The 20,122-nt window shown below is 39.7% G+C and overlaps 4 protein-coding genes across 5 annotated transcripts; 3 read left to right on the forward strand and 1 right to left on the reverse strand.

Moving 5' to 3' along the window:
* Window positions 1–990: 990 nt before the first annotated feature.
* On the forward strand, window positions 991–4,163 carry LOC103435866 (uncharacterized). Its single transcript, XM_008374291.4, has 6 exons — window positions 991–1,405; window positions 2,355–2,554; window positions 3,189–3,329; window positions 3,419–3,499; window positions 3,607–3,734; window positions 3,909–4,163. The coding sequence occupies exons 1-6, from the start codon at window positions 1,180–1,182 to the stop codon at window positions 3,949–3,951; spliced, it is 819 nt and encodes a 272-aa protein (XP_008372513.3). The 5' UTR covers window positions 991–1,179; the 3' UTR covers window positions 3,952–4,163.
* A 3,337-nt stretch (window positions 4,164–7,500) lies between these two features.
* Window positions 7,501–9,184, forward strand: LOC103409183 (ninja-family protein 2-like). Its single transcript, XM_008347990.4, has 2 exons — window positions 7,501–8,396; window positions 8,539–9,184. The coding sequence occupies exons 1-2, from the start codon at window positions 7,685–7,687 to the stop codon at window positions 9,039–9,041; spliced, it is 1,215 nt and encodes a 404-aa protein (XP_008346212.3). The 5' UTR covers window positions 7,501–7,684; the 3' UTR covers window positions 9,042–9,184.
* Window positions 9,185–12,435: 3,251 nt separating this feature from the next.
* Window positions 12,436–15,932, forward strand: LOC103435864 (nuclear transport factor 2-like). Its single transcript, XM_008374288.4, has 10 exons — window positions 12,436–12,607; window positions 13,057–13,124; window positions 13,227–13,364; window positions 13,531–13,819; window positions 13,907–14,214; window positions 14,397–14,562; window positions 14,664–14,785; window positions 14,880–14,939; window positions 15,169–15,229; window positions 15,324–15,932. The coding sequence occupies exons 2-10, from the start codon at window positions 13,068–13,070 to the stop codon at window positions 15,614–15,616; spliced, it is 1,494 nt and encodes a 497-aa protein (XP_008372510.3). The 5' UTR covers window positions 12,436–12,607; window positions 13,057–13,067; the 3' UTR covers window positions 15,617–15,932.
* A 1,058-nt stretch (window positions 15,933–16,990) lies between these two features.
* Window positions 16,991–19,770, reverse strand: LOC103435863 (galacturonosyltransferase 8). 2 transcript variants are annotated; one of them, XM_070822550.1, is made up of 4 exons: window positions 19,348–19,770; window positions 17,893–19,143; window positions 17,224–17,536; window positions 16,991–17,108 (listed from the first exon to the last, which is right to left on the reverse strand). In XM_070822550.1, the coding sequence occupies exons 1-3, from the start codon at window positions 19,510–19,512 to the stop codon at window positions 17,261–17,263; spliced, it is 1,692 nt and encodes a 563-aa protein (XP_070678651.1). In that variant the 5' UTR covers window positions 19,513–19,770; the 3' UTR covers window positions 16,991–17,108; window positions 17,224–17,260. The 2 variants fall into 2 exon arrangements, with proteins under 2 accessions (XP_070678651.1, XP_070678650.1); XM_070822549.1 differs by having other exon boundaries at window positions 16,991–17,536; window positions 19,348–19,640.
* Window positions 19,771–20,122: the final 352 nt, after the last annotated feature.

Here is a 20,122-nt window from a genome sequence, read left to right on the forward strand (position 1 = left end):
ACCGGCGAACACCTTCAGTTTGGATAAACAACACTGTTGTCATAGAATCAGCTGACCACAGAGCACTTTCAGTTTGGATAAACAGCACTGCGTCAAGGCTAATGATTAATTATCCAAGTTTCGGTCGAGAAGGATTTTCAAATCCCTATTGGCAGAGGTCATCGCATTAGCCTTCTCGGCGAAGTGAGGTGTTACACATTACTGGGCTCGGCGCATTGAACGTCGAGTTGTTTTATGATTGGATATTCACAAGTAAGTTTTAGAGTTCGGCATTCTGATGGCCGAACCACATTCACCATCAAGACATATATCTCTTTTGAGTACTTGTGTCCGTATAGTTTGGAGCCAGTTCAGCATGCTTATACTCTTACAAATATAATCACCATGACCGAACCCGGCGCCGACGGTCCGTGAACTTCGCCAGACTAGCAGCCTTGTCTTCAGGCTCTAGAACCCGAAGGCCGAGACATGTTCCTTCCTTGGCCGCAGTCGCAAGATCAAGAAGTCAGCAACGCGCTCAACGCAATATCAACAAATTTTACTCCCCGACCGAGTTCGACCGTCGAGTTGGCATGCCCCGCACACAACCGAATGACGTAGTTAGCTCATTAGTTACTCAGCTTGCATGCCACGTAAGCTTGGTAGTTTTTAGGGTCAACACAAACTCAAAATTTTCTTAAAAATTGAAGTTGTGCAATCAAAATTTAACTTTTATCGTCTTGCAAGTGATGCATACGATTTTTCTTTTCAATATAGTATAATTCAGAATCAGAATCTCGTTTGTAATCAAAATAAAAATAACTTTTATGGTCTTATTCTCTAAATTAAGCATATTGTTTTCATATTTAAGAAAGGTCAAGGATTTCATACTCAACCCCATAGCCTCCAAAAGGCAAGCCAATAACTTCAGGATCCAACCTAATTCTGCCTTCCCTAAAAACCTATATTCCATATGTGTCCCTTCCTTGTTGGTCCTCCAAATGGAAACAGCATAAATGCCACGTCGTATCGGACCAAATGCATGCCCAATCCCCCCTCAAAACCCTCACACTCTTTACCCCCAACACCACGCACAAAAAACACACAACATAAATTCTGTGTCTTTTTTTGCTCTGCCAGTTTCTCTTCTTTCTCTAGAAGGGGACCGATCGGGCGCGCGGCTGTGCCACCAGATTTACGATGGGGAGGAGGAGGAGCTCGCCGGTGAACAAGCTGTTTCAATGGGTGAGGAGGCAGTCAATCAAAGTCAAGGTTTGTCTGGGTAGCCTGCTGGCATTGTGTGCTTTGGTGGCACTGAGGTTTTGGGTGAAGAATCACAACTACTTTTTCATTGCCTCTGAAGTCGTGCATGTCGTCGGGATAGTCGTCCTCATTTACAAGCTCACTACTCAGAAGACTTGCTCAGGTATCCAAGCCCTTTCAATTGCTCAATTCTTCATAATTTAATTTTTTTTATTTGGGATACTATTTGAGTTCTTGGATTTTTATTGATTTGATTTGTCATGATTTATGCTGGTTTGGAATCGGTTCGTTTTTGTATCCAATTTTTAATATCACTAGAGTCACATGCCTCAAGCCCTATATTGGGAGAGTAACTTTAGCCGATAAATTTTATAAATAGTCAATTTCTTTCCTAGCGTTAGATTTTAATATTTTTCATCCAATTTTCCATTCTTTTTTCTCCCCAGTTATCTTGTATTGTTCACGTGATCAAAGTTGATAGAAAAATGGATGAAATTTTTCAAAATATAGCGTCAGAGGAAAATTGGCTATTTATAAAAGTTTAAATGAGTAATTGACTAAAATTAAAGTTCAAGGGGGAAATTAGATAACTATAAAAGTTCATGGTGTAATCGGCTAAAATTAAAGTTTATTTGGGAAACTGACAGCTCTATGCAAGTTCATGGAGTAAATCGACAAATATGTCAGTAAATTACCTCTGTAAATTATAAAATTATTAGGATGATGTTATTGGCACTCCAAATATACCATCATGCACTCTTTTTTATACAAATATTCCCTATGTTTAATAAATTTGGAGTATCAATCTCATTCATTATTGTGGTAAATAAATCGAAAGTAAGTACGGCTCATGATTCTGCAGTACAATTATTCAATTGATTAATCTGACCTCTAATTTGATCCGGTAGTTCGAGTTTAATCTTACCTCTCATTTGATCAAGTGGTTAAATTCGAGTTTAATCTGACCTATCATTTATCAGGTAGTTAAATGAGTTAACATTCTAAGTAATCGTTTCAAAGTAATACATTTGTTAATTATCAGCTTTAGTGCATATATATTTTCAATGTGCCAAGTTCTTTGGCTAATCAGTTGGTATCTATTACATTCTCAGGTCTTTCCCTGAAGACTCAGGAACTCACAGCTCTCTTCCTAGCAGTAAGATTATTTTGCAGTACCATGATGGAGGGCGACATTCACACTGTGCTCGATTTTTCTACGCTCGTTTCAACAGTGTGGGTTATATACATGATACAGTTTAAATTGAAGTCAACCCACATCAAGGAACTGGACAATTTTCGCTTATATTATGTGGTAAATCTTTAATCTGCTGCTGTTATTAGTATCAATTTTATATTAATCTCCCTTTGTCTTAAGTGTTTGTGTATATATATCGGCCAGTATAGTTTGAAGAGAAAATGCATATATGTATACATGTGCGTACCCTACATTTCATATGTTGATTCATCAATATCATATGCTTCGTATATGTAGGAATTATTTGATGACAATATTAAAACACTGGTGCTATTAACAAAAAATTTCGAGTGAGACTAAATTGGGGACGTAAAATTGCTTATTATTTGTACTTTCTTTTCCCTACGATGCATCTCCATAGCATGATTTGCCATTGCCCCATGTAATAAAACCAAATGGCGTCTCCTTACAAACCGTACATAGGAAAAGAAAATTAGGCTTCCGATTTGAGAAGATTTGAAGCTGCTTCCATGTGCATGATGAGTTGCTTTAACTCTGGCCACCTCAATCCACTGTTCATAGTTCATACCCCTTACTGACAATGTGCAATGATATTGAATGTACGTATTTGCTCTGCTTCAACTTTGAAGCAAAGAAGTTGGAATTTACATTGCTACTTTATAAAAGGTACAAGATTTTTATACTTGTTTTTTACCACAAAAACCGCAACTTAATTTCATTTGAATTGCAGGTGGTGCCTGCTGCTGTCCTTGGCGTGCTTGTCCACCCGTATACACTATATAACCGCATCAGTCGAATCCTTTGGGCATTTAGTGCATACATGGAAGCCGTTTCGGTACTGCCTCAACTCCGTTTGATGCAGAATGCGAAGGTTGCGATTACATCAGATTAAAGCTCTTGAACCACTCATTTACCAGATCAATTGATCTTTGTTTTCTTCTGATGATGATTTGCTTTCAGATGATCGAACCATTTACCTCGCATTACGTATTTGCATTGGGCATTTCAAGGTTCTTGGCGTGTGCTCATTGGATTATTCAGGTTAGGCATGACTTCTTGCCGATCTACGAGACTAGAGGGAGGTATATACTTGTACATACATAACAACGTGTATCGGAATAATGCAATACTTTGCCATTCTCTTGCAGATCTACGAGACTAGAGGAGGATATATATTTTTAGTCGGGAGCGGGTATTTCTGGATTTTGGCAGTTTTCCTCTGTGAGATGGTCCAAACATTCATCTTAGCTGACTTTTGTTACTACTACATAAAGAGGTAAGTCGCGAAGAAGAAAAATCTCGTATTCAACCCCTTCTCGTACATTCAGCCCCTCGCTTAATACGATCGTTTTTGTTAGCGGGAGCTTGTATACAATGCTTTACACTCTAATTACCAACCCCGACTCCGATGTTCGCATAACCCTTTGAACACTTATTCTGTGTTTCACAGTAAAATGGAAGGGCAGCTGGTAATGAGGATGCCTCCGGTCTAGGATTACTCCCGCCATCAGTTTTCGGATGACTATACAAACATCATGTGACATGAGGAAGCAAACGAGGAAACCAAGCTATTTAATGACCATTTTCTTTTTTTTTCTTTATTTATGCTTTTGGGTGTCGTAAGACATGGTTAGTACAAAACAAAAGAAAAGGAAAACCGAAAGACCAGAGTTGTTGTGGTTTATATTTTTTTTTTCACTCATCATATGTACAGATGAATTTTGTTGTGGTCAGTCGCATACACGCATTGATTATTTATGAGATGTGAATCTCACACCATTAGTAGTCATGGTCTAAAATATCCATAATATCCCGATATTTCCATCGAAATTTCCGTGTTTTTTTACTACCGATATTTTTTTGAACTACCGATATTTCCGATATCATCGATATTTTAGACCTTGCTAAGTCACTCATGTATCTTACCATGCAATGTATAAAGTGTAAAATATTGTACTAATTCATTATATATAAATGATTATGGTGTGCTTAAACTTCTTTCATTAATTACTACATATTTTCTACACTCACAATGTTTGCCAGCTCGCTATATAATCAACTTAAATCAGTTATATCTATCATGCAATGCATTTCCTTCCAATTTTTTGTGATAAACTAATAGATAATTGACTAAATAAACATCCTTCAAAGTTTCAATAAAAAATTTCCAAGTTTTTCTTACAATTTTCATGGTTTTTATTCAATTTTTATCGATATCAATAATACCCCGATATTTCCATCGAAATTTCCGTGTTTTTGAACTATCGATATTTCCGATATCATCGATATTTTATATCTTGGTAGTCATACATCACACTTGCCTGTTGGCGATGGATGTAGCTACGTCAGCTCCACAAGTAGATACCTATGAATTCAGCTAAAGTCATCTCCAATTAAAGGGTCTAGAGGGCCAAAGGATCGAAAATAATCTGAAAACCGTCTCCAACCGAAGGTTAGGCCAAAGGGCCTATGGGCCCTACCAGGCCAAAACCAGCCAATCAGGCTAGCGGGCTGGCCATCTCTAGCCAGCCCACTTTTTTTCTTTTTTCTTTTTTGATGCTTTTTTTTTATTTTTAAATTTCTAATTTTTTTCCTACACTATTTCTCACATATTTTTCACCATTTCATACTATCCTACCTTATTTTATTTCAATTCTTCACATTTCATACTATAATCCTTTGACCCTTGGTTGGAGATGATTTTTTGTCATAGGGCTATGTTTGACATATGATCATCTAGTCACTCAGTTGGAGATAATAAAAAATATGATCAGTCATTGTTTATTAAAATATTAATTTTTTAAAATACCAGAGGGCTAAAGCAAGTTCACTGTCTCGTGCAGTTGGAGATGGCCTAAACTCAATTGCTCACACACAATTGACTGGACAATATGTAAGTCTCACTAGAAATTACTCACATGCGTGTTGCTGGAAATAATTACTGACATTTATCTGACTATTTATGAGATGTGCGCCCATCATGCGTCGATGATAAGAAATTGCTAAAATCCAACGTGCATAAACAGTCAAACATTACTTAAGTGCATTTATGTGGCTCTATTCAAACACCTTGCCGACACCCATGTGTCTCTAAAAAATCCTAATTTTATGAAGGCCTAATCGGATAAATGGTCCCCGTGGTCAACAGGTATTCGGATGATAGCCCCTGTGGTAAAAAAATTCGGATTTAAACCCCTGTGGTCTAAGTCTGTTAGGATTTATGCCCTTCGGTTAAATAATGCTGACGTGGTTGCCACATATATGCCACGTGGCAAAAATAATAATTTTTAAAATACCTGAATTAAAAAAAAAAAAAAAAAAAAAAAAAAAACGCAGAAACCCAGAAAATCCCCCCCGCCCTCCGCCCTCCGCCCTCCGCCCGTTCCCCCACCCCGCCGGACTTCTTCTCCTTCTTCTTCTTCTTCTTCCCGCCGGAGACCAGCTCCCCCCCCCCCCGACGGAGCCCTCTCCCCGCGCGACCCTCCTCCCTCTCCTTCTTCCTTCTTCTTCTTCTTCCCGCCGGTCTCCCTGCGCGACTTCTTCTTCTTCTTCTTCTTCTTCTTCTTCTTGTTCTTCTTCTTCTTCTTCTTCTTGTTCTTCTTCTTCTTCTTCTTCTTCTTCCTGCCGGAGACTAGCTCCCCCCTCGCCGGAGCCGTCTCCTCGCGCCCTCCTCCCTCTCCCTCTTCCTTCTTCTTCTTGCAGATCCGGTTTGTTTGTTTTTTTTTTTTTTTTTTTTTTTTTTTTTAATTCAGGTTTTTTTTTTAAAAAAAAAAAAATTATTATTTTGCCACGTGGCAGCCATTTGGCAGCCACGTGGCAGCCACATCAGCATTATTTAACAGAAATGTTTAAATCCTAACAGATTTAGACCACAGGGGTTTAAATCCTAACAGACTTAGACCACAGGGGTTTAAATCCGAATTTTTTTACCACAGGGGCTATCATCCGAATACCTTATGACCACGGGGACCATTTATCCAATTAGGCCTTTTATGAAAGTCTCCTGGCCCACGGTGACTTATGACTCCCCAAAAACGACACATGGCAACCAACCATCGTTCGTTAGAAAGGCCAATTCCTTCCCTACGACACCAAAAAAAAAAAACCGAGCCAAATTTCTGCCCCCACCGCTTCCATAAAACAATATAACGGCAACGTAGATCTAAATGGTCATATTGGATCCTTGAGAACGAGAAATTTTTAATTGTGATAAGAATACAGATGATATATCACGTAGTTTTATGTAAGTAATGAAAAATTTTAATGTTTAAATTATTAACATTTTAACACATATAACCCACTATTTCTATAAGAACCATGATGTATCATCTCGTATGACGGTCACACTGAAAACTCTCTGTTGGAACCATCTGAAGCGTCGGTTATACGCATTTCAAACCTGGTGTATGCGCTACACACCACCTTGTCTTCTCCTTTTAGAAACAAACTCATCTCCCGAGACGCCGCCACGTGTCCAATGCCTTACGTAGACAACCGACTCCAACCACTCCTCTTCCACCGCGTGTCGGCATCACCGTACATGAACCACCTCACACTTCAACATCATTTTCCGTAAAAGGGGCGGACCAAATTGACGTTGTTGAGCTGTGATGCGCCACGTTTCGACCTTTGCTTCATGGGACAAGGCCCCAGACAGATACCCGACTACGACACGTGTCGACCAAGTACATTGCCACGCAGACTTTGCTTTCCTGGGATACCTGGACTGAAAAGGACGGTTGAGATTCGCGGGTGACAGGCTGACTGATTTTACGGAGCTCTCCGCCTATCCGCTGTTAATTTCACGGGAGCCAGGCGCGTACGCGTGTCAGTCACCAAGTTCTTCATGCAAGTGTGCCACGTGGCGCGCGCTGCGAACCTACGAGCGTGCGCCGAACTTCTCATTTCACTTGAGAAGAGATTGATTCCCGCTAAATTAACGTATTAACAGGAAAAACATGATTAGTTTTAGCGCTAAATTAGGATTAGTAGCTAATCCTTTTTGCTAAATATATTCAAAATATCCTACGTGTCCACCCACCGTCCCTGTCTCCTTCTGATTTTCTGCCACGTACAGCTCTCAATCGCTTCGGTCCCCGGCTATTTCCCCGCTTTCCCCCTCTCTCTCAGAAATTCTGAACCTAAAAAACCCTAAAAGGATTTTCAGAGCAAACAAAAAAAATGGACTGAAGCTTGAAGCTTTTTAAAATTTTGAGTTCTGCAAAAATGGGAGAGGTATCCAAATCGGGATTGAAAGAGGAGGAGATTGAGCTGGATTTGGGGCTGTCGATCGGCGGCAGCTTTGGAAGGCCGGAGAACTCGAAGCTGGCCAACGGGTTCGATGTAGCTCCGAGAGAGAACGAGCACCAAACGCTGCCGTCCCAACCGCACGCGCCTTCTCCGTCGCCGATGGAACAGTCGGAGCCGGAGAGCGCTCGTCTGGATCCGCAGACGAAGCGGGAGATGCAGGCGTTGAGAAGGCAGGAAGCGAAGAGGAAGCGGGAGGAGAAGAAAATCCGGGGACTGAACGGTTCCCAAGCGGAAGAGCAGCCTGGGGTGAAGAAAGAGAGAACGGAGACGAATGTGAATGTGATCAATCTGAATTTGAGCAACGGACAAAGGGAGCTGCGCTACCCGGTTCAGTACCCGTACCCGCCGGTCCATTTTGTTCCGTACACGAATCCTTGCGTGATGCCGTGCTGGGGCCCAAGCGGCGGCGGGGGTTTTCGGCATTTTCAGGCGCATAAGCCGAAGTTGAATAACGGGTGTGAGAAGGAGCAGAATGGTGGATCGGGTAAAACGGCATCGGTAAATGGTGGGTCGGGTAAAACGGCGTCGGTAAATGGTGGGTTGGGTAAGAAACCGGCGTGGACAAATGTTTCACCAGTGTGTAGTTCCTCCAACGTGTCAGATAATCAAAGCGCAGCTTCTCATGAAGGTATGCTAAAATGTTTTTAACTCGGGAAATGATTTACGCACACTCTTTTTGTTTATGCGTTTATTGTATTCATCCAAACGCCAGAAATAAAGGGTTTAACTCGGGAAATGATTCCGACTTTTTGGTTTTTGAAATTTCTTAGGTGGTGGAAGCAGTGAGAGCAGAAGCCATTCAGGCCAGAGCATACAAGAAAACATAGAGCCGGTTTCAAATTCCTTGGAATCCAATCCCAAAGGGAATGAACAAAAACTGAATCCAAAAACAGAACCCAAATCAGAAAACGCGGAACCGGCTCCAATCCCAAAACCCAAGTCACCGAAACAAGAATCTTCTCCTCCATTTCCTCCACTGAAGGAAATTGCCAAACCGGACCCAATTTCCAAGCCTCCGAAACCCCCGATGAGCAAAAATGGCAGCAATGCGGTTTCCCTTCCCCAAATGCCTTACGTCTCGACGACCGGGACCGGCCCGAACGGGAAAACGGTTCATGGGTTGTTGTACAGATACACGAAATCTGAGATCACCATCGTGTGCGTCTGCCATGGAACCGCATTCTCGCCGGCTGAATTCGTGCAGCATGCCGGAGGCACCGATGTTTCCCAGCCGCTGAGGCACATCACTGTGATCCCATCTGCTTTTGGATGATGAGCCGAGCTGAAAGATGACCGAGTTAAGTACTCGACCCTTTTCATTTCTTCTCATTTGCTAGCTAGTTTTCTCTTTTATTTTAATCGTGGCTGATGAGAATTGCTGGTATTAATGGGACTGGCAGGCTTACATTTTTTGCATTCGTCGTGTGTAAAGCTGCTAATCTAACTGTGATTAACGTACAGTTAACCTTTTTAGATCAGAAATTCCTGTACATGTTGTACTGGTTTGGTACCGTGTGTCTTTATAAAAAATAGATATAAAAAAAAGCTAAGTTTAAAGAGATGTTTGGTAAACACTTAAAAATAACTTATTTTCAGTTTTTGGTGAAAAAAAAACTAAAAACGTGAAGCAAAAAAAATAAGTTTATTCTCACAGCACAACAGAAGTAGTTTATTTTAAAAGCACAGCAATACTAAACCAGCCCGTATGCCCCTTTTTTTTACTTTTTCAAGATTTTGCTCTTGTTAATGTTATCTAAATTCTTAACATTTAACTTACTGCGCTTTAACTAAATCTTTGAAAACAACTATGAATAGTTTTTTGTTATTAGCGTGTACTCTTTCTTTTACATTTCTTCTACAACTCTTATACTATTATACTTCCTTTTTCTTCCCTTTTTAACCACTTTCCTTGTACGTCAAGCACAAACAATAATAAATAGCTTCCTATTTTTTGGGCATTGCCCGCCGCTTAATCGAAATAACTCACAATCTTAGAGTTATAGTTAAAATTAACAGTTAGATTCAGTAGTTCCAATGGAGCTTTTGAAGTTGACCATTTTTCATCCCATCATCGAGTGTCCCAATGGAGCATTTGAAGTTGTAAAGTGTAGATGGAGCTTGTAAAAATTGCGAGAGTCCGAGTCTGATTCCTTTGTATATGTTTATGAGCTATATATTGTTGGGAAGGGAGTCAGCAGGAAGATACTTGAGTATGGAGATGTCGCTGAAGAATGTCACGGTGGCGGAGTTCAGTGGTTGTCCCTGGGTATTTAACTGGGAAGGACAACAATTTAAGTAAGAACTTCACTCGAAGGTTTTTCTTGGCATCGCAGGAGGTTGGCTACTAGTTTTGTGGGAAAAAAATCGTTCTTTTAAGGTTAAGCTCTTCGTGTTTGGGTGTATGGTATGTACGAGTGGAAGAATACGATATGTAGTGTTCATATTTTTTGTGCGCGGTATTTGAGTTGAGAGTATTCGCGTTACGTTTCGATCTCAAGATACGATATACGTCGAGTATGATACACGATTAGACCTGTCGTATATCTCATCTCATTTTATGGCGCCCGGTTAGACCTATCGCACCATTCCATCTTCGAGCATGATATAAAGTTAGACATGTCATATCTCTCGTTCTGTAAGGCTTTGAAATTCCAAATAGTTCGATGGAGGTGGCTGAATCCAACTGTAGAATTGAAGAGGTTCACAAGACGTTGCGTGGCTCACTTCTAAGAAGCCTTTGTGTAATATTCTCATGCCTCTAAATCTGTTCATATATGTGCACGAAAAAGCTAAATGAAATTCTTATTGGCATTTTAAAAAATTCATCTCTAGTGAAATAAATATGGGAGACAAGAGCGACGATAATCTTTTATAGCCCAGTCTCTAAATCACTAGTTTTCAGCACAAGCGTAAGAGAAACTGAGAATAATTTAGAGACAGAAGGTCGAAAGGCAAAGACGGCTAATAGCTTCTTAACTTTCTCTACATGTTGGAGACATAATTGGGATCAATATATGTATGCAAATCCGACATGCGCTTTCCAAGAGTGAAATATTTGTTGAGTGTGGTTTATAAAATTGCGTTTTTAGAGTACTAATAATATTCCACAAATAAAAATTTAGATCTATCGCCTGAACAGTCAAGACAGGCTAGGCTACATGGTGTTGATGGAGGGCCCAAAGAGAGATGATTGGGTGCCCCGACTATTGATGTTTTTGGGCTCACACGATAGTGCGGGAGCAAGAATGTTACACGCACTCAAAGGTTTGCTGAGGGCACTCAGTATGCTTTTTTTTCTTTCAAAATAATAACTTTGGTTAGTTAACTTGTTCGTTGTTAGGAGAAAGAAGATTGGTGAGGATCAAAGTCGCTTCAGATTATATAGACATCGTTGTTTTTCGTCATTACAATACAACGTTATTTGTGTTAAAATTTACACTTTAAACACTAACAATTTTCATCATAAATAATCAACTATGTGAAGAATGAAATAAATAAATGAATGAAAATAAACCTTATTGATCAATCGTGGAAACCTAATCATTACTTGTCAACCGATTCAAAGAGTTAGCCGATTGGTTGGCCAATCATAAAATTCCATCTTTGAAGCTCTCACTGCTTTACTTATGACATGTTTATTTATCATGAATGAGTATGCAATAGACTCGTATCAATTTAATTTTTAACATGCAATAAAATTAGATACCCATGTATGAACAACTAGATATCATTCACTTAGGGACTAAACAACATATCATTTTGATTTATGACACCTTCAATTTCAAGGAAGTAACATGCCCTTATATATTCAAGTACCCTAAGTAAGGAATTAGTGAATGCTTAAAACAATAATCATTATCTAAATTACCTATTAACAAAAAGATTTTGTCATCCACAAGAGGATGAAGAGTCAAATTGTTCGTCTATCACAAAATAAAATCATGACCAGTAGCCACTGTAATTTTGCACCAACTAAATTTTGTTTTCTTTTTCAAACCTCACCCCACATCTCATCATGCCTTCTCTATTTTTTTTCAAAAACCCATATTCTCTCTCTCTCTCTCTCTCTCTCTCTCTCTCTCTCATTTTTTTCCAACTTCTCTCTTTTCTATATATATATATTATTTATTTTTTAAATTGTTTATTGAGCTTCATCTAGTCATAATTAAGTTTTATTTTGTCCAATGAGGATTAGATTAAAAATTGCACTTAGGACTCCACCTTTGTTTTATTTTCTAATTTTTCTGTCCTCAAAAATAATATTGAATTAGTTAAATTGAAGGGGTATGGTACCTACACATCATTTTTTTACTTCTCACATACTTTTTTAATTTTCTTACTATCGGATCATATGAATTGAAAAATATCAAAAAACAAAAATTAATGAATGATGTATGAGAAGTAAAAAAGGAAAACTAATGAAAATGGCTTGAAAACTTTGAGTTTTAATTATAAGGACAAAATAAAGAGTAAAGTGAATAGTATCAGGATTGACTTTTTAGTGTAAAAATGTGATTTTTCGTTAAAGTAAACAGTACCGGATGCTTTTCGTTAAAGTTTCAAGTAAAAAATCCAAATTAAAAACTTAAATTTGTGCAAGAGAAATAAAATAATAAAAAATTTCAATTTCCTTCTCTCATATATAATGACCCAAAAACCCTTTTTCTCACTTTCTGTCTCCCACTCCCTCCTCCTGTACCAACGCTCTCGCGCCTCTTGGAGATCCGCTCAAAACCCTAGAAACCGCCAAACGCCGCCGAGAGGAGGTGAGAGAAGTCGCCGAGCTCTCCGCCTACCTTTTCTTCTTCTCTCACCTCACTTCCGCCGATCCGCGCTCAGGTAACTCTTTCTCTCTTCTCAAATCTCACACATTTCATTACGCTTTGAATATTTTCATGTGTGTTTTTGTTGATTTTCGCTCGCTTTGGATCTCCCTTTGTTTCCTAGAAATCTGAACTCGTATGCTTTAGCTTGTAGTGAAGTGATTTGAGCTTCAATTTTTTTTTTATTTAATTTAATTTAATTTTTGCTTAAATGTTGTAGTGTACGAACTTGTGCTGAATTTCACTTAATATTTATTTTGGAAAGTATGTATTTAAATTAAGGAATATACATATATATGTTAATGTATCTTCAGTTAAATTGAGGAAAATATGTTTGATGTAATTTTTTTTGAAAGTGTAATTCTTTTGGTGCTGGTAATTTTTGTATTTATGTTTTGAATAAATGATCTAGTTAAATTTTTATGGTTCTACATGTAATGGTTTTGTTTTTGTTTGGTTCTGGAGGTTGATCAGAGATGGCAACGATGGTGCAGCAAGCCCCAGTTGCGAGTCTCACTCCTACTGCCGACGTTGTATGTATTGATATTAAATATGTACAGTTGTCGATGATTGATTACCGTATTGATCCTGATGGTTGCTAACTGAATTTTGTTGGAACATTTTGTTAAATATAGGTTGGCAATGCCTTTGTTCTTCAGTACTACAATATCTTGGAACAATCTCCTGAGCTTGTTCATCGTTTTTACCAAGATATCAGTAAGCTTGGTCGTCCGGGAGATGATGGGATCATGAGCATTACAACCACCATGGAGGTAAGCTCCTTACAATACCCTACCTTTGTGACAACTTCATGTTTATGCCAGATCACGTTTATAATTGACACTAAAGTACAGTATTTGTGGCATAGATGTTTATGCTGTGGGTATCTTTAAATTTTGTCCACTGAAATTGTGAGTGTTATTGCATTTTATTGGACAGGAAATCAACAAGAAGATACTTGATTACGGAGAGCTCAGTGCAAATATCAAAACTGTGGATGCTCAAGAATCTTACAATGGGGGAGTATTTGTTCTTGTCACTGGGTATTTAACTGGAAAGGACCTTTTAAGGAAGACATTTACTCAAAGTTTTTTCTTGGCGCCACAAGACGTAGGCTACTTTGTTTTGAACGATGTCTTTAGATATGTTGAAGATTCCAACCCTGAAAACGAGGACAATGGATTGGTTGTTGATGTTGAAGTTGAACCTCCTATTACTCCCAAACATGGTATGGCTTAAACTGCTGCTTCTTTAAGTCTTTCAAGTGGGTAATTTTGGTTCAATCTAATTGAGTTTGAGAATATTCTTTTTGCAGATGCTACTGCTTTGCAGGACAATCATGTCCCGGAGCCTGTGATTTCAGTGTCTGAGGACGTTGTCAAGGAGGAACTGTTCAAACCTTCGGAAAATGGAGTAGTTTCTGTTGAAGAGAAGGAAGTACCAGAACCTGAAGTCGTCAACGAAATTCCTGATGATTCCCAAGTAGTGAATAAAGTTGAAGCTGAATCATTCACAAAAGTTGAAGCTGAATCCAAACCCAAAGTTGAGGTTGAGTCTAATTCTAAAGTTGAAGCTGAATCTAACTCTAAAGTTGAAGCACCAAAGAAGTCATATGCCTCAATTGTAAGCAGCTGTTTTGCAACATCTCATGCCTCTAGATCTTTTTATATCTGTTAGATGTGTTTTTGGTTGTAGTACTACATTTCTCATTAGTTTTGCAATTAAGTTGTGCAAAAGAAGTCAATACGTTTCTACTTTCTTTGTTATTGTTCATACTTATTTGGGGTCTTTACCAATTGTTCCAGCTTAAGAGCATGAAGGAGGGTACTGTCCCATTTTCTACTCCAGCACCTGTGAGGTCTGTCCCAAAGAAGCAGGAGAACCAAGTGGCTACTGCTCCAATATCTGCTCCAGTTTCAGAAACAGTATCCAGCACAAATGCTAGAGAAAATGGGAATTTAGAGCCCGAAGGTGAGCAGTTCGTTGTATTACGAGTTAATGTACTTTCTGTTACACATCTTGTATGTTTGCATTAGTTTGATACAATTGTTAATTTTGTTTGTTGTGAACAGCTGAAGGTCACTCTATCTACATTAAAGGTCTGCCAATGGATTGTACAAATACTGTAATCGAGACTGAGTTTAAGAAATTCGGACAGATCAAGAAGAATGGTGTTCAAGTTAGAATGCTAAGGGTTTGTGATTTATCAGCACAAGTTTCTCTGTTGTTTGATGTTGGCAATCCTTCTGTGAATGATATACTTAATTGTCTCTTCATCATTACAACAGGGGTTCTGTTTTGGCTTCGTGGAATTTGAGGCTGCAAGTTCTGTGCAAAGTGCGATGGAGGTACTTAATAGACATTGACCCACTATCCTTTTTATGATCTGCGTCTTAGATGTTTGAACATATCTATTGCTGTATTTGTTTGAACCCTACGGAATAGCAGAGAACCCGAGAAATTTGCTTGTGAATTATGAATGCATATATATTTAATCCTTTTGATATAACAATGTCTTTATGTTCTTGTAGATTTTTAAGTTATTGTGCTAATAATATTTCTGTATTGGTGTTTTAGGCTTCACCCATCGAGATCAGTGGACAGCAAGTTTATGTTGAGGAAAAGAGATCCACTCGAGGTGAGTTGAATTTTGTGTTCCAACATTATGTTTGTCTATTTCTAGCTTTCTTGATTCTAATTTTTTATGCTCATCCTTTTCTTTATTTACGCAGGGAGGGGACGGTTTTCTGGGAAGGGCAATGGGAACGGGTACAGGACTGAGGGACCAAGAGGACGTGGAGGCTATGGAGGTGGTAGGGCTTATGGCCGTGGCGATTTCAATGGTGGTCGTGGTGATTTCAAGTCTGATTATGGAAGTAGGAGTAGCAATAGGGGAGGATCATTGGGCCGTGGAGGAGATGGATATCAGAGGTCTGACAATGGTGGTCGTGTGAATCGTGCTGGTGGGGTGGCGGTTAATGCAGCAGCAAAAGGCACAGCACCACAGGTGTCTGCCTCGGCATGAGAACGCCTGCTTTAGAAGTTTGGTCACAAACGGCGACAGATTAATTTTTTTTGTTTGGAAGTGTGTCGATGGTGAAGTTAATTGGATAGCACTGAGAGGTTCGTTTCTGATCGTTTTGTGGATGAACCAGCAACCTAGGATATTCCATAGGATTTTCTTTTAACCTTTATTTTTTTTTTCGGGTTTTTATATCGAAGCTATTTTGGAGGCGATAGCGGTGTTAGATTTTGTGCTTATTATATTTTGGATAAACTGTTTGTAGCTCCATTGGTTTTTATGTGGATGGAAATTGGGAAATGACGATAGGACTTGGAAACTTCGAAGTGCTGATATTTTTGTTTAGGGTTTTTCTGTTGTAATGGCTGCCTCATGTTGCAGGTTTCCGTGATCTCTGTCATGGAGTTTATAGCTTTCTATGCTTTTGTAGGATCAAATTTTAACGAATGTAATAACGGCTACCTAGAATTAAAGTTAAAGGCAAACGATGCGATGGCTAGGGGGAGAACCCACGACTCGGATGGAGTGGCTAGTTGGCGGATTGCTCGAGCTGCTCCTGCCAGGAGAGCGGGTTGCCGCGCTAGTGTGTGTGTGTGTGTACGCTCGGGAGCATGCTCCTGGGATAAGGGGACGGCGAGCCCGAAAGCTTCCCGAGCCCCGACGTAACTGATTCTTAAGTCGTTCTGCTAGTCAGGATTGGCTTTGGAAGAACCTTAGGCTTGTCCTAACTGATTCTTAAGTCGTTCTGCTAGTCAGGATTGGCTTTGGAAGAACCTTAGGCTTCTAGGTAATGCTAATGTTGGTTTGGCTTAGTATGGTCCAAAAAGGCCCCCACAGTACACCAGCATGTCGAGTGTGAGTTCGTAGGGCGAAATTTTTCGATTGTGTAAATGGAAGGACCCAAAAATCGTGGACTAACCATGGGAGGCTTATTGTGCGGGAAACTGAGACTAGCAACACGTTTTTTGTTTCTATGATTGCACCTTCAGGCTTTTGCATAATATATCCCTCCAAGTAGCAAAACGTTTGAGCATCAACATCAGAATAACGATTCCGAAGACTTTCCTCGACGACAATTTGCTTCCCGTCCCGTGACGAATAGAAATGTATGGGATACTCTATGCACACAAAGTTTTGTAAAAATGTCTGGAAGATAATTTTAACAATTTGTACACACACTGTCCAGACTAGGAGATGCTTCTAATTTCACTAAATATGGGGAAATTGGTAGAACTTAGCAATAAGTAGTAGCCTCTTATGACAAAGTACCAATTATGCCATTGTTGGAGCCGACGAAGATAAATATAACTTTTGGATAAATCGTCTAATAGACGAATGTCACAATGATATGGCAGAAATAAGCGAACAAAAACGACGTGTTTGAAAGTTTACCGTAAATTTCCACCAACTTTTCAGTAGTTGACATGTTCCAAGTGAAATTAAGTTGTATGAAACAATAAAAAGAAGACCTAGATTAACATGGAAAACAGGTATGCTACACTTAGATTGATGCATATCGTCCCTGTACTAAGAATAATTAGTAAACGTGCCACAAGCGATAATGGAATCCAAAAGAGGGATAGCTTACTAGCTGTAGGACTAGCATTGGCAGATTCTCCAATTAGAGCTTCAACAAATCCGGTTCGTTTAAAGACCAAAATTGCAGGCCTGAACGAACTCCATATCATAACTGACGTGTTTTTCCCAGAGTGGCTTGAACTGGCTCATGGCAATATCAAGCCAAGGCTTCATATTCCCGTTGAAGTGCACCACTGCAGCATTGCGAATCTCGTCCATGCTGATGCTCGGATTATAGCCAAGTCCCAGAACGTGCCATGACTTGTCTAGTGGCTTTGTTGTTGAGTAAAATGTGATTAAACCTGGCGGAAGTGTCCCCAATTTCCACAGACTACGGTTCTCGTTCTGCAATAAGATCAACATCCCTAGTCAGTGCTACTCAAGAGATGGGAAAACACACAATTAACAGAGATATAGTAGAACAGAATAATTCATAAGAACGACGTTATAGCATCTAAAAAGCATTATGAGTAAGTTTCCCTTCTCTTTTCACTGCAGCTAGTGGCACATTCCTTACTATGGATCCCTTTAAGGTACCCCTACGGCAACCAAAAGCTGCAGATTCGAAACAAAAAAAAACAACAAATGCACAAAATTTGCACAACCAAACAGTTTTTACAACAAATGCATATATACATATCAGAACAATATTGATTTCAAAATGCAACACAAATTTGACCAAAAGAAAAGTAATCTCTTACCAGATTTTGCCAGTAATGATACTCGGCAGTACAATTTTGCTTTCTCCACGCATCCAGATCAAAGAAGTTCATTCCATAAGCCCACGCGCACGCATTAGGATTAAACTTCTCCTTAATCAGAGGATGTGAGAAATTCATGTACTGTGCATAACGATGGAAAGACCCAAAACATGTCTCAACCGCCCCATTCACCTTCCCATCCATATCAATCCTCCACAGACCAGTTAAATCCTTCTGAACCACTATATCGTCATCCAAAAATAGAATCCTATGCAATTTCGGGTACATTTCAGGCAAATAAAACCTCAAGTGGTTCAATATGGACAAATACTTGGGGTTCCTGAACTTCATGTTTGTTGCGTCTTTGGTTGCATTCTCGAGCTTATTCTCAAAGTAAAATGATTGCAACTTTGCGTTTTCCAATTGCTTTAACACCGGCACATATGAAGAATTCAAAAACTTATAATCCTCCACAGCCTTCACTTCAACATGTGACCCATTATAGTCCTTGCTTTTAAACATAACCTGCATTGCTCCAAGGTTCATCTTATCAGTCACGACATGGAAGACATGTTTCCATGGCTCCTTGGCGTTCTTCACCGCCGAATTCACCACCACCGACGCTGCAATCACGTTATCCGAAAAAATAGCATAATGGTACAGATTGGGGTCCTCAATTTCCGGGGGAATCGGCTTCCCTTCATCAGTGTACTTCTCCGGATGCGCAATTCGCTCCTCCATCAGCCGCATTGCGACGCAATGCAAGCTCTTCGGGATCGACTTCGCAGCAATCAAGCTCGAGAAAGCCCCTTGCTTCTTAGCCTTCGTCAGCTGCTCATTCACTTGGAAAATGGTGTCCTTCAGCTTCTGAATCTTGAGCTGGTTATCGAAAGACTCTTTCGCTTCGGCGATTACTTGTCTAGTAACTTTGATTCGCTCTTTCACTTCTTTCTCGAACTGCCGCAGCACCGATTCGTCAATGTTGAGACCGTCTGATTCGAACAGAGCGCGATAGGCGGGCTTGTTCATGAGATCCCAGTAGTTTCGGGAGAGATCAGCGAAGACCCGAACCAGCTTCGAGTTCTCAAGCTTCAGCTTCCGCGCATAGCTCGCGTACGCTAGGGCTAGCGTCCGATGATCGTCCGCCTGCTTCCGGATCTGGTCCAGTCGGGGCTTCAGTGGGTCCGATTTCAGGGCTAGTACGGTCCTTCTCGTCGATCCAAATCCACCAAACGAACCGGAATCCAAACCCTAATTCACAATTACCATCAAAATATAAAAAATTGCTCTTATTTTTATTGGAAATTTTGATACTTTGGTACTAAATCCAGTTCCAGCGCGGGAACGAAAACCGAAAATCGAAAAACGATTAGATTAGATCGGGAAATACAAATCATGAACTTCAAACTCCATTGAAGCAGCGAGAGTGTGAAAGAACAGTAGAGAAACACTTACCGAGTCGCCGACATCGGAGGAGTCGGTTCGGGAAGCGAAGACGAAGGAGAGCGAAAAGACGAAGACGACGGCGACTGCAATGGCCATGGCAAGCACTCTGAACGAGGCGACGGAGCTCCGCGCGGCTCCTCCTCTACCGCTGCCGGAGATTCGAAGGTTCCCCATTCTTCGAGTTGTTGCTTCTCCGTGAGGTTGTCTCACTCACTCAGACTCAGTGTCGGTCTCGGACTCGGAGTCTGACATTAACTTTTTGATTCTTTGTTTCTGTTAATGGTTAACTGTAAAACGCGGATTGGCGAGTGCCAATTGGCGGTGCTCATTAAAACCTAATCATGTGGGCCCCATGTAATTGACTTTTTCACTTGTTGGTTTAGTCGGATTTGGGTGCTTATTAATTAGTTAACTACGCATTATCTCCGGAGTTGCGTAATGTTAACTCAAGTGGAATTCACCCAATTTTCTACCTTCCTTTATTAATCTACCACATAATACGCTGTTTAATAATTGTTAATTAACATGAGTTATTGCTATATAAAAAAAAAAACAAAACAAAACATAGACCATCTCCAAAGAAAATTTAAAAAAAATCAGATAGACTTATAACAATAATAAATGATTTACAATCTACTCCAATTGAGATGTTAAAATTGACATAGAGAAGAAGGCTGAACTTCAAGCGTCAAAATTGATGCCATGAAGCAATGGCGTCAAATAAGTTTTTTGTTATCTCCAAAGGCATTCAACTTACTTCACCTTAAATGCCTATCATATTTAA

Source organism: Malus domestica, chromosome 05 (assembly GCF_042453785.1).
Source record: "Malus domestica chromosome 05, GDT2T_hap1".
Classification (NCBI taxonomy): Eukaryota; Viridiplantae; Streptophyta; class Magnoliopsida; order Rosales; family Rosaceae; genus Malus; species Malus domestica.